This window comes from Amblyraja radiata, chromosome 21, assembly GCF_010909765.2.
Source record: "Amblyraja radiata isolate CabotCenter1 chromosome 21, sAmbRad1.1.pri, whole genome shotgun sequence".
NCBI lineage: Eukaryota > Metazoa > Chordata > Chondrichthyes > Rajiformes > Rajidae > Amblyraja > Amblyraja radiata.
In genome coordinates, this window is record NC_045976.1 from 42,774,132 (window position 1) to 42,788,813 (window position 14,682).

The 14,682-nt window shown below is 47.6% G+C and overlaps 1 protein-coding gene across 1 annotated transcript in view; it reads left to right on the forward strand.

Annotated features, from left to right (window-relative positions):
- Positions 1-3,888, forward strand: part of hspa14 (heat shock protein family A (Hsp70) member 14) — a 40,714-nt gene extending 36,826 nt beyond the window's left edge. Inside the window, exons 14-15 of the mRNA XM_033039289.1 lie at positions 498-568; positions 3,551-3,888. Coding sequence (XP_032895180.1) covers positions 498-568; positions 3,551-3,629 — 150 coding nt within the window. The 3' untranslated portion in view covers positions 3,630-3,888. The remainder of the gene's footprint in view (positions 1-497; positions 569-3,550) is intronic.
- Positions 3,889-14,682: the final 10,794 nt, after the last annotated feature.

Sequence of the window (14,682 nt, forward strand, 5' to 3'; positions counted from 1 at the left end):
AATAGGCAACGTTTCGGGCCGAAACCCAGAAGGGTTTCGGTCCGAAACGTTGCCTATTTCCTTCGCTCCATAGATGCTGCCGCACCCGCTGAGTTTCTCCAGCATTTCTATAGATAATCTATAGTGGTATTGATTATTGATAGAACATTGGTGAAACCGCATTTGGAGCATCAGTTTTGGCCCCCACTGCTCCAAAGACGTACAGGTTTGCGGGCTAATTGGGTTTGGTGAAATTGTAAATTGCCCCCTAGTATGTAGTTTAGTTTAGAGATACAGCGCGGAAACAGGCCCTTCGGCCCACCGGGTCCGAAACGTTACCTATTTCCAGAAGGGTTTTGGCCCGAAACGTAGCCTATTTCCATCGCTCCATAGATGCTGCTGCACCCGCTGAGTTTCTCCAGCTTTTCGCTGTACCTTGATATCCGTGACAATAAACTAAACTGAACAAGCTAACACTTAGGATTTACTCTATTTTTTTTCTCCATTTTATTGACTAGATTGTCCTCCGAGATTTGCAACTGAAGGAAAGCAACAATCATGAGATCTTAGCGATCCTCACCATGAAACGGTACGTGTGTGTGTTCTTAGCTTTCATGTTGATGGGGACAATAGTTGGAAGATAATTTATCATTTTGCCCCTCAAGGGATTGATACTCAATTGGCACCGGGTGTGACACGGACATTGTGGGCCGAATGGCCTGTTCTTGTGCGTTCTGATCTATGAAGGAGATGAGCAGGAATTTCTTTAGTCACAGGGTGTTGAATCTGTGGAATTCATTGCCACAGACGGCTGTGGAGGCCACAAGTCAGTGGATATTTTTAAGGCGGAGATTGACAGATTCTTGATTAGTGCGGGTGTCGGGGGTTATGGGGAGAAGGCAGGAGAATGGGTTGAGAGGGAGAGATAGATCAGCCGTGATTTAATGGCAGAGTGGACTTGATGGGCCGAATGGCCTAATTCTGCTCCTAGAACGTGTGAACATATGATAACAATGAATGGCGGTGCTGGCTCGAAGGGCCGAATGGCCTCCTCCTGCAATTATTTTCTATGTCTATTTTCTATGGAATGTGGTTCACCAGCAGCTGTGGTGATCACATTGAATGGCGGTGCTGGCTCGAAGGGCCGAATGGCCTACTCCTGCACCTATTGTCTATGGTGGTCTTCTGACATATTTCTTTCCTTCCCGGGGCTGCTCCCCCCCCCCCTCCCCCCTTGTTGAGGATCATCGATACTCGGTACGAGGCTTAGCTTAGCTTAGAGAGCTGAACGCTGCGGCACTTGCGGGAGCCAGCTCTCCCCCCGCCTCTACTCCAGGATTGTTAGAGTCGCAGCCGAAGTGGAAACCCCTCCATTGACCAGCACGGCCTGTGAACATAGAACAACACTTGTGGACGGCACGGTGGAGCAACGGTAGAGTTGCTGACTTACAACGCTGGCAGCGCCGGAGACCCGGGTTCGGTCCTGACGACGGGCGCTGTCTGTACGGAGTTTTACGTTCTCCCCGTGACCTGCGTGAGTTTTCTCCAAGATCTTTGGTTTCCTCCCACACTCCAAAGACATAGAAACATACAAAATAGGTGCAGGAGTAGAGGCCATTCGGCCCTTCGAGCCTGCACCGCCATTCAATATGATCATGGCTGATCATCCAACTCAGTATCCTGTACCTGCCTTCTCTCCATACCCCCTGACCCTTTAGCCACAAGGTCCACATCTAACCCTCTTAAATATAGCCAATGAACTGTGGCCTCAACTACCTTCTGTGGCAGAGAATTCCACAGATTCACCACTCTCTGTGTGAAAAATGTTTTTCTCATCTCGGTCCTAAAAGATTTCCCCCTTATCCTTAAACTGTGACCCCTAGTTCTGGACTTCTCCAACATCGGGAACAATCTTCCTGCATCTAGCCTGTCCAACCCCTTAAGAATTTTGTACGTTTCTATAAGATCCCCCCTCAATCTTCTAAATTCTAACGAGTACAAGCCGAGTCTATCCAGTCTTTCGTGCAGGTTTGTAGATTAATTATCTTGGTATAAGTGTGAAAATCGTCCCTGGTGTGTGTAGGATAGTGTTAGTGTGTGGGGATCGCTGGTCAGCGCGGACCCGGTGGGCCAAAGTGTTATCAGGGTTAACCCTAACCCTAATTTACAATTTTACCGAAGTCAATTAACCGGTGAGATTGTGTCATTTGTATGACATGGCTGTGTCCCAAACATTGTGGTGCTCTGGAATGGGGGAGGGGGGGGGGGGGAGGCTATGTATAAGCACTGCTGTGATTTCTGCATGGTGACACCAAAATGTATAAAAATGACCTTTGTTAGTGTCTGACAATGTGCACTTTAACCACATGTGATTTTTTTTCTTTTTCAAATCTCAGATTGTGGAATACAGAGGCAAATAGGTAGATGATGTCCCAAACATTATGGAGGGCACTGTATATTTGTGACAGATTATTTGTACTTGGTTTACAGACAGATATCAGATACTGCATTCATTGTAACATGTAATGGTTCCGTTGTATTGAGGAAAAAATAATAATATTTTGCATTTTTTTCAGTAAAGCAACAGTTTGATTTATTTGACCTGATTGGGGATGATCAGCCATGATCACATTGAATGGCGGTGCTGGCTCGAAGGGCCGAATGGCCTACTCCTGCACCTATTGTCTATAGTACAAACTCCGTACAAACAGCACCCGTAGTCAGGATTAAACCCGGGTCCTAAATGGCTTACTCCTTATTCTTCTTATTCTAAATGGCTTACTCCTTATTCTTAAACTGTGGCCCCTGGTTTTGGATTCCCCCAACATCGGGAACATGTTTCCAGCCTCCAGCGTGTCCAAACCCTTAACAATCTTTTCTGCTTCAATGAGATCTCCTCTCATCCTTCTAAACTAATATAGCGTGGAAACAGGCCCTTCGGCCCACCGAGTTCACGCCAACCAGCGATCCCCGCACACTAACACTACCCTACACACACTAGGGACAATATACAATTATACCGAGCCAATTAACCTGCAGACCTGCACGTCTTTGGAGTGTGGGAGGAACGTGGGTCTCTGGCACTGTGAGGCAGCAGCTCTACCCACTGCGCCACCGTGCCGCCCTTTGGTTTTAGAAACATAGAAAATAGGTGCAGGAGTAGGCCATTCGGCCCTTCGAGCCTGCACCACCATTCAATATGATCATGGCTGATCATCCAACTCAGTATCCTGTACCTGCCTTCTCTCCATACCCCCTGATCCCTTTAGCCACAAGGGCCACATCTAACTCCCTCTTAAATATAGCCAATGATCTGGCCTCAACTACCTCTGTGGCAGAGAATTCCACAGATTCACCACTCTCTGTGTGAAAAATGTTTTTCTCATCTCGGTCCTAAAGGTTTTCCCTTTTATCCTTAAACCCCTTGTCCTGGACTTCCCCAACATTGGGAACAATCTTCCTGCATCTAGCCTGTCCAACCCCTTAAGAATTTTGTACGTTATTTTGTAAGAGTTTTGTACATTATTCTTGTACATAATTGATTTGATTGATGTTTGGTTGTTGTGTGCAGGGACGGATCGCTGCACGTCACTTGTACGGAGCAGGGAGCTGGCTTCTCGGAGGCCGTCACCATCGAAGTGGCGTTGTAGCCAGTGATCGGGGCCAGCCCTGCTGTTAGCTCACCGGAGGACAAGCTGCCGAAGGACCCACTTTACTTCAAGCTGCCCCCTCTGGACAAAGACCTGAACCACAAGGAACTTCCGACCTCGTTCTAACGCCGGCCCTGCCTCTGTGACATGTGCAGCGCGCTGTTTATTACGACCGTCGGTCACAGCTTGATCCATCTTTTCTCTCAATGCGGAGATGTTGCAGAGGCTGGAAATCGGAAATAAAAAAACAAAGACTGTTGCAAATGTTGTTGATGCAGAGTCCCGACCCGAAACACTGACCAGGCTCCTCTCCACAGATGGACAAAAATGCTGGAGAAACTCAGCGGGTGAGGCAGCATCTATGTAGCGAAGGAATAGGTGACGTTTCGGGTCGAGACCCGGAAGGGTCTCGACCCGAAACGTCGCCTATTCCTTCGTTCCATAGATGCTTTCCGGGTTCACGACCTGAAACGTCACCTATTTCCTTCGCTCCATAGATGCTGCCTCACCCGCTGAGTTTCTCCAGCATTTTTGTCGACCTTCGATTGTCCAGCATTTGCAGTTCCTTCTTAACTATTCTCTCCACAGATGCTGCCTGGCCCCTGAATTATTCCAGTAGCTTGTTTTTTTAAAAATTGCTGGTAATATTTGGCTCGTTCGGAAGTATTAGCGAGGATAAATGCTAATTTTTTCTGATGGTGGGAGTTTAGTCATGATGTTATAACATGCTTATGTTAACTCAGTATTACTGCCTACACAATGTCACACCTTTAGTTTCAAATCAGTCGTGTTCAGTTCAGGGGGTCCGATCTACTTTTTGATTTTGTCAAGAAAAGACACGGCCTCGGAATGAATTTCTTGGTTTCTTGGTCCTCCAAAATATTCCAAATGGAATTTAAACTGGAGGTGGTGAAGGGAGGGCTTAAGCCAGAAAGGGTTATTGGGACGAAAGAGCTACTTTAAATTTAGTTGCATCTGGTTGGGTAACTATAGTAGGGTGGAGATTATTCCATGCTTTAATTGTGCGGGGGAAGAACGAATTGCTGTACACATCTGTCTTTGTAGCTGGGATCACAAATTGGATCGAATGCCCTCGCCTGCTCCTAATTGGTTTGGGTTTGGTGTAGGTCTTGTAGTCTATGTCGAGCTGACCATTTAACATTTTGTAAAAACAGGTCAAACGGTGAGCTTCACGTCTGTCTGTCTTGGAGAAGGTTCCTTCCACCCCAGAGAATTCAGAAGTTTGGTGACACTCGCTTCTCTCTCATAGGTGTTAGTAACAAATCGAGCTGCCTGTCTTTGGACACGTTCGATGGAAGAAATGTTTGTATTTGTGTATGGGTCCCATGCTGCAACTGCGTAGTCCAAATGAGGTCTAACGAGGGTGAAGTATAGCTTCTCCTTGACAGAAGTTGAACAATGATGAAAGTTGCGCCTCGGAAAGTTTAGGACACCTGTTGCTTTCCCTTGTGAAATGAAGCAAAGCGTTCAATAAACACCCTGGTTTTAGTTTAAAAAAAGTAAAAGTAAGAAAGTTTATTGGCCAAGTATTCACATACAAGGAATTTGCCTTGGTGCTCCGCCCACAAGTAACAGCATGACATACAGTGACAGTTACGAATGACTCAGAAAACACTAAACATTAATAATAATAAAACATTAATGATAAAACACCATTGATCAAGCATGTGAACCAACAAAATACCAGTCAAAGGGAGGCTACAGATTTTTGGCTGTTGAGTAGAGCAACTACTCGTGGATAAAAACAGTTTTTATGTCTGGCTGTGGCAGCTTTGGCAGTCCGGAGTCGCCTTCCAGAGGGAAGTGATTCAAAGAGTTTGTGGCCAGGGTGAGAGGGGCAGAGATGATCTTGCCCGCTCGCATCCTGGCCCTTGCAGTGTACAGTTCATCAATGGGGGGAAGGTTGCAGCTTTAGAGATACAGCGCGGAAACAGGCCCTTTGGCCCATCGAGTCCACGCCGACCAGCGATCGCCCGTTCACACTAGTTCTACGTCATCCCACTTTCTCATCTACTCCCTACACACTAGGGGGCAATTTAAAGTCAAAGTCAATTTTATTCGGCACATGCCTCCGAAGGTGCAGTGAAATGAATTTGCCAGCAGCGATACACTTAAAAAGGACACACAATACACAATAACATTTAACACAAACATCCACCACAGCATTCTTCACTGTGGTGGAAGGCACAAAGTTTAGCCAGTCCTCCCTGTTCACCCGTGAGGGCCAATTAACCTACAAACCCGCACGTCTTTAATAATGATAATAAATAATGGATGGGATTTATATAGCGCCTTTCTAATACTCAAGGCGCTTTACATCGCATTATTCATTCACTCCTCAGTCACACTCGGTGGTGGTAAGCTACTTCTGTAGCCACAGCTGCCCTGGGGCAGACTGACGGAAGCGTGGCTGCCATTCTGCGCCTACGGCCCCTCCGACCACCACCAATCACTCACACACAGGCAAAGGTGGGTGAATTGTCTTGCCCAAGGACACAACGACAGTATGCACTCCAAGCGGGATTCGAACCGGCTACCTTCCGGTCGCCAGCCGAACACTTAGCCCATTGCGCCATCTGCCGTCCCACGGGACGTCTTTGGGACGTGGGAGGAAACTGGAGCACCCGGAGGAAGCCCACGCAGTCACAGGGAGAACGTGCAAACTCCAAGCAGACAGCACCCAAGGTCAGGATTGAACCCGGGTTTCTGGCGCTGCGAGGCCGTACCTCTACCACTCCTACTTTGGACGAGTTACCTGGAAGAGGGCCGGTTAATGTGGAAAAGACCAAAGTATAGAATAGCCGAGCTGGTTTTAAAACGTTGGATGCCTGGATGTTTTTGGTTTGTTCCAACAATAACTGCAGGAAATCAGTTGTGCCGTGTAACTAATCTGAAATCTTCTGAATTATTCTATAAAGTTTAGATCGTTTCAACTGAAATAGCTCGGTCACCCTTGTGTGTGGTGAAATGCATTCTTGTCCCTTTGACCAAGGCAGACATAGACAGATTCTTGATTAGTACGGGTGTCAGGGGTTATGGGGAGAAGGCAGGAGAATGGGGTTAGCAGGGAGAGATAGAATGGCCTTGATTGAATGGCGGAGTAGACTTGATAGAAACATAGAAAATAGGTGCAGGAGTATGCCATTCGGCCCTTCGAGCCTGCACCGCCATTCAATATGATCATGGCTGATCATCCAACTCAGTATCCCGTACCTGCCTTCTCTCCATACCCCCTGATCCCTTTAGCCACAAGGGCCACATCTAACTCCCTCTTAAATATAGCCAATGAACTGTGGCCTCAACTACCTTCTGTGGCAGAGAATTCCACAGATTCACCACTCTCTGTGTGGAAAATGTTTTTCTCATCTCGGTCCTAAAAGATTTCCCCCTTATCCTTAAACTGTGACCCCTTGTCCTGGACTTCCCCAACATCGGGAACAATCTTCCTGCATCTAGCCTGTCCAACCCCTTAAGAATCTTGTAAGTTTCTATAAGATCCCCCCTCAATCTTCTAAATTCTAGCGAGTACAAGCCGAGTCTATCCAGTCTTTCTTCATATGAAAGTCCTGACATCCCAGGAATCAGTCTGGTGAACCTTCTCTGTACTCCCTCTATGGCAACAATGTATTTCCTCAGATTTGGAGACCAAAACTGTACGCAATACTCCAGGTGTGGTCTCACCAAGACCCTGTACAACTGCAGTAGAACCTCCCTGCTCCTATACTCAAATCCTTTTGCTATGAATGCTAACATACCATTCGCTTTCTTCACTGCCTGCTGCACCTGCATGCCTACTTTTAATAACTGGTGTACCATGACACCCAGGTCTCGTTGCATCTCCTCTTTTCCTAATCGGCCACCATTCAGATAATAGTCTCCTTTCCTGTTTTTGCCACCAAAGTGGATAACCTTGCATTTATCCACATTATACTGCATCTGCCATGCATTTGCCCACTCACCCAGCCTATCCAAGTCACCTTGCAGTCTCCTAGCATCCTCCTCACAGCTAACACTGCCCCCCAGCTTAGTGTCATCCGCAAACGTGGAGATGTTGCATTCAATTCCCTCGTCCAAATCATTAATATATATTGTAAATAGCTGGGGTCCCAGCACTGAGCCTTGCGGTACCCCACTAGTCACTGCCTGCCATTGTGAAAAGGACCCGTTTACTCCTACTCTTTGCTTCCTGTCTGCCAGCCAGTTCTCTATCCACATCAATACTGAACCCCCAATACCGTGTGCTTTAAGTTTGTATACTAATCTCTTATGTGGGACCTTGTCGAAAGCCTTCTGAAAGTCCAGATATAACACATCCACTGGTTCTCCCTTATCCACTCTACTAGTTACATCCTCGAAAAATTCTATAAGATTCGTCAGACATGATTTACCTTTCATAAATCCATGCTGACTTTGTCCAATGATTTCACCACTTTCCAAATGTGCTGCTATCCCATCTTTAATAACTGATTCTAGCAGTTTCCCCACTACCGATGTTAGACTAACTGGTCTGTAATTCCCCGTTTTCTCTCCCTCCCTTTTTTTAAAAGTGGGGTGACATTAGCTACCCTCCAATCCTCAGGAACTACTCGAGAATCTAAAGAGTTTTGAAAAATTATCACTAATGCATCCACTCTTTCTGGGGCTACTTCCTTAAGTACTCTGGGATGCAGCCTATCTGGCCCTGGGGATTTATTGGCCTTTAATCCATTCAATTTACCTAACACCACTTCCCGGCTAACCTGGATTTCACTCGGTTCCTCCATCTCATTTGACCCCCGGTCCCCTGCTATCTCCGGCAGATTATTTAAATCTTCCTTAGTGAAAACAGAACCAAAGTAGTTATTCAATTGGTCTGCCATGTCCTTGTTCCCCATGATCAATTCACCTGTTTCTGACTGCAATGGACCTACATTTGTTTTAACTAATCTTTTTCTCTTCACATATCTATAAAAGCTTTTGCAGTCAGTTTTTATGTTCCCTGCCAGTTTTCTTTCATAATCTATTTTCCCATTCCTAATTAAGCCCTTTGTCCTCCTCTGCTGGTCTCTGAATTTCTCCCAGTCCGAATGATCCAAAATGGTCCAATTCTGCTCCTTATTCAGCTGTTATCATCCTACCACAACTAGAGAGCGGTCCTGAACTACTATCTACCTCATTGAAGATCCTCGGACTATCTTTAATTGGACTTTACTGGCTCTGCCTTGCACTAAACGCTATTCCCTTGTCATGTTTCTGTAGACTGTGAACGGCTCGATTATAATCATCCGATGTCTTTCGGCTGACTGGTTAGCACGCACCAAAAAAGTTTTTCACTGTACCTCGGTACACGTGACAATAAACTAAACTGAGCTGAAGGCAGGAGAATGGGGTTAGGAGGGAGAGATAGATCAGCCATGATTGAATGGCGGAGTAGACTGGATGGGCTGAATGGCCTGATTCTGCTATCACTTATAGACGGGAACTAATTCCATGTACCCACCACGTACCCGCTGAGTTACTCCAGCATTTTGTTCTTTGAACTTCTTATTAAAATGTAACATTCAAGCCTGCAGATGCTGGTTAATATGCAAATAGACACAGAGTGCTGGAGTAACTCAGCGGGTCAGGCAGCATCTGTGGAGAACATGGATAGGTGACGTTTCACAGAGTGCTGGAGTAACTCAGCGGGTCAGGCAGCATCTGTGGAGAACATGGATAGGTGACGTTTCACAGAGTGCTGGAGTAACTCAGCGGGTCAGGCAGCATCTGTGGAGAACATGGATAGGTGACGTTTCACAGAGTGCTGGAGTAACTCAGCGGGTCAGGCAGCATCTGTGGAGAACATGGATAGGTGACGTTTCACAGAGTGCTGGAGTAACTCCCATACTCCAAGGATGTGGAGGTTTGTAGGTTAGTTTAGGATAGTGTTTGTATATGGTGCGATCGCTGGTCAGCACAGACTTGGTGGGCCGAAGGGCCAGTTTCTGCAGCCTAGCTCTAAACTAAACTGAGTAACACAAGATACACAAAAGTTCCGTACATATATATATATATATATATATATATATATTTAACTAACAATAGTGCAGGGACTAAAATCCGATGCCGCCAAGTCTGTGTAGCTCGGAGCTTATTTGGAGGTTGTTGTGTTTTATAGCCTGATGACAGTAGGGAAGCTGCTGGTCGTGAACCTGGACGTTACAGATTTCAGGCTTCAGAAATGAGATAGGATTGTCACTAAAGCTAAAGTACTGCAGATGCTACAAAACGGAAATTAAAAAAACCCACTGAAAATACGCAGCATCTACGGAAAGAGTATTAATGAAAATACACAAAGGGTTAATCTTTGTATAAAAATCTAGGAATTTGACGTGACTGAACCTGCAGAGGCCGGGGTGGAGAAAGTGTTGTTATTTTGCACATCGTTGGAAAGCTGCCATTTGTTGCCCTCGGGCCAGGGGAGGTGATTTGTAAGAAGGAACGGCAGATGCTGGAAAAATCAAAAGTAGACAAAAAATTCTGGAGAAACTCAGCGGGTGAGGCAGCATCTATGCGAGAAAAGGAGTGGGCGACGTTTTGGGTCGAGACCCTTCTTCAGACTGATGGGTGGGTGGGGGGGGTGGGGGGGGAGGGGGTGGAAGAAGAAAGGAAGAGGCGGAGACAGTGGGCAATGGGAGAGCTGGGTAGGGTGGGGGGAAGGAGGGAGAAAGCAGGGACTACCTGAAATTGGAGAAGTTAATGTTCATCCCGCTGGGGTGTAAACTACCCAAGCGGAATATGAGGTGCTGCTCCTCCAATTTGCGGTGGGACTCACTCTGGCCATGGAGGAGGCCCAGGACAGAGAGGTCGAGAATGGGAATGGGAGGGGGAGTTGAAGTGCTGAGCCACCGGGAGATCAGGTTGGTTATTGCGGACTGAGCGGAGGTGTTGGGCGAAGCGATCGCCAAGCCTGCGCTTGGTCTCACCGATGTAGAGCAGCTGACACCTAGAGCAGCGGATGCAGGTAAAGAGCATTCAATGATTCATTCATACGGTAGTTTAGTTTAGAGATACAGCGCAGAAACAGGCCCTTCGGCCCACCGAGTCCGTGCCGACCAGCGATCTCCGCACACTAACACTATCCTACACACACACTAGGGGACAATTTACAATTATACCAAAGCCAATTAACCTACATACCTGCATGTCTTTGGCGTGTGGGAGGAAACCGGAGCACCCGGGGAAATCCCACGCAGGTCACGGGGAGAACGTGCAAACTCCGTACAGACAGCACCCGTAGTCAGGATGGAACCCGGGTCTCTGGCGCTGTGAGGCAGCAGCTCTACCCGCTGCGTCACCGTGCCGCTGAACAATTCTGCAGGTACAGTGAAGTGCTTTGCTTTGTGTACGAACCTATGCAGCCCACAAGTGTCACCGACAATATTACAAAAAATCCCCCAATGGTCCCATCTACCGCCTGCCGCCACCTGTGATGAACATGTGATTCCTTGGAGCGCAGGAGGATGAGGGGCGACCTTATAGAGGTGTACAAAATCATGAGAGGAGTAGATCGGGTAGACGCACAGAGTCTCTTGCCCAGAGTAGGGGAATTGAGGACCAGAGGACATAGGTTCAAGGTGAAGGGGGAAAGATTTAATAGGCAACTTTTTCACATAAAGGGTGGTGGGTGTATGGAACGAGCTGCCGGAGGAGGTAGTTGAGGCTGGGACTATCCCAACGTTTAAGAAACATTTAGACAGGTAGATGGATAGGACATGTTTGGAAGGATATAGAAACATAGAAAATAGGTGCCGAAGTAGGCCATTCGGCCCTTCGAGCCTGCACCGCCATTCAATATGATCATGGCTGATCATCCAACTCAGTATCCTGTACCTGCCTTCTCTCCATACCCCCTGATCCCTTTAGCCACAAGGGCCACATCTAACTCCTTAAATATAGCCAATGAACTGGCCTCAACTACCTTCTGTGGCAGAGAATTCCACAGATTCACCACTCTCTGTGTGAAAAATGTTTTTCTCATCTCGATCCTAAAAGATTTCTCCCTTATCACTCTATGACAGGCAACCTAGCTTAAAGACAACAGACTGCAGATGCTGGAATCCTGAGCAAAACCCAGAGTGCTGGATGAACTCAGCGGATCAGGCAGCATCTGTGGGGGGAATGGACATGTAGTGTAGGGACCCTTCTTCAGACTGATTGTAGTAGGGAGGAGAAAGCTGTGAGAGAGGTGGGGACGGGGCAAAGCCTGGTGAGTGATGGGTGGATACAGGTGAGGGAGGATATGGGAGGCTAGACAAAGGCCAGAAGTGTGAGATGAGCAGATAAGAATAGTGGAGGGGCGAATAGTTCAGAAGTTCTGCAGTGCTAGGAGCAGAATTAGGCCATTCGGCCCATCAAGTCTACTCTGCCATTCAATCATGGCTGATCTATCTCTCCCTCTCAACCCCATTCTCCTGCCTTCTCCCCGTAACCCCTGACACCCGCACCATCGCCTCTGGAGGGGAGCTTCGACCGCCGGCCCTGCGGTCTGCGGTGCTTCTGGCAGCGGCGGGGACTTTAAATCTTCGACCGCCGGCCTGCGGCCTACACCAACCTGAAGCCCTGGTCTCCGGTGGGGAAGAGCTGACTATGGACTGGCTCTGGACTCTGGGGGAAATGGAGGCGGACTGGACAATTTTTGTGCCTTCCACCACAGTGATGAATGCTGTGGTGGATGTTTGTGTTAAATATTTATTGTGTATTGTGTGTTCTTTCTCATTGTATCGCTGCTGACAAATTCATTTCACTTGCACTTAAGTGCAATGTGACGAATAAACCCATATTGTATTGTATTCTATTGTATTGTATAATCAAGAATCCAATGTGATCCCGCCACATCTTCCGAGACCGTTCCCTCTGAAACTCCTTGGTCAACTCGTCCCTCCCCACCCAAACCACCCCCTCCCCAGGTACTTTCCCCTGCAACCGCAGGATATGCAACACCTGTCCCTTTACCTCCCCCCTCTACACCATCCAAGTTTCCCCTTTTCCTAATCTGACTCCATTCAGATAATAATCTGCCTTCCTGTTCTTGCCACCAAAGTGGATAACCTCACATTTATCCACATTAAACTGCATCTGCCATGCTTCTGCCCACTCACCCAACCTGTCCAAGTCACCCTGCAGCCTCATAGCATCATCCTCGCAGCTCACACTGCCACCAAGCTTTGTGTCATCCGCAAACTTGGAGATGTCACATTCCCTCGTCTAAATCGTTAATATACAGTATATTGTAAATAACACCGAGCCTTGCGGCACCCCACTAGTCACTGCCCGCCATTCTGAAAAGGACCCGTTAATTCCTACTCTTTACTTCCTGTCTGCCAACCAGTTCTCTATCCATGTCAATACCCTACCCCCAATACCGTGTGCCCTAATTTTGCACACTAATCTCTAGTGTGGGACCTTGTCAAAGGCTTTTTGAAAGTCCAGATACACCACATCCACTGGCTCTCCCTTGTTCATTCTACTTGTTACATCCTCAACAAATTCCAGAAGATTAGTCAAGCATGATTTCCCCTTCGTAAATCCACGCTGACTTGGACCGATCATGTCACTGCTTTCCAAATGTGCGGCTATAACAACTTTAACAATTGACTCCAGCATCTTCCCCACTACCGATGTCAGGCTAACTGGTCTATAATTCTGTTTCTCTCTCCTTCCTTTGTTAAAAAGTGGAGTTACATTGGCTACCCTCCAATCCACAGGAACTGACCCAGAGTGGAGAGAACATTGGAAAATGATCACCAATGCATCCACGATTTCTAGGGCCACCTCCTTGAGTACTCTGGGATGCAGACCATCAGGCCCTGGGGATTTATCTGCCTTCAGTCCCAACAATTTACCAAACACTATTTTCTGACCAATGTGGATTCTCTTCAGTTCCTCCCTCCCACTAGATCCTCAGTCCCCAGGTATTTCTGGGAGATTGTTTGTGTCTTCCTTAGTGAAGACTGAACCAAAGTACTCGTTTAACTGTTCTGCCATTTCTTTGCTTCCCATTATAAATCCACCTGTCTCTGACTGTAAGGGACCTACATTTGGCTTCACTAATCTTTTCCTTTTGACATATCTAAAGAAGCTTTTAGTCAGTTTTTTATTCCCCGCAAGCTTTCGTTCATGCTCCCCCCCCCTCCTCTTAATTAACCCCCTTGTCCTCCTCTGTTCTAACTTTCTCCCAGTCCTCTGGTTTGCTGCTTCCTCTGTCCCATTTAGATGCCTCTTCCTTGGATTTAACACTGGGGGGACACATGATAATAAAACACTACGCCCCTAAATGCAACCAGGAAGCAAAATAGATGTTGATGCTGAAACGTTAACCTTTTCCTGACGTGGGTTTTAGCTTTGCATTGCATTTTATTTTTTGGTTCTTTGCAACAATCAGTTTGCAAGAGAATTGTGAAGGGGGAGAGAGTTTGTAGCCTGGGATAGTGAAGGGGGGAGAGAGAGGGGGAGGCTGGAGTTTACAGAGGGGGGTGAGGGGCAGAGTGGGCTGGGGAAGGGGGAAGAGTTGGCAGAGAGGAGTGAAGGGAAGAGTTGTTCTGCTGGGGGAAGGAAGTGAGGGGGGAGGAGTGAGAGTTTGCAGAGAGAGGGGGAGTTTGCAGAGAAGGAGTGAAGGGGGGGGGGGGCTGCAGTTTACAGAGAGGGGAGAGGGGGCTGGGGGGTAGAGTTTGCAGAGAGGAGTGAAGGGGGAAGAGTTGTCTGCTGGGGGAAGGAGTGAGGGGGGTGAAAGTTTGCAGAGAGAGGGGGAGTTTGCAGAGAGGAGTGAAGGGGGGAGTTGTTTGTTGGGGGAAGGAGTGAGGGGGTGAAAGTTTGCAGAGAGAGGGGGAGTTTGCAGAGAGGGGGGGGGCTGCAGGGGGATTAGTTTGCAGAGAGGGGGAGTTTGCAGAGAGGGAGGGGCTGCAGGGGGATTAGTTTGCAGAGAGAGGGGGAGTTTGCAGAGAGGAGTGAAGGGGGAAGAGTTGTTTGCTGGGGGAAGGAGTGAGGGGGGGTGAGAGTTTGCAGAGAGAGGCTG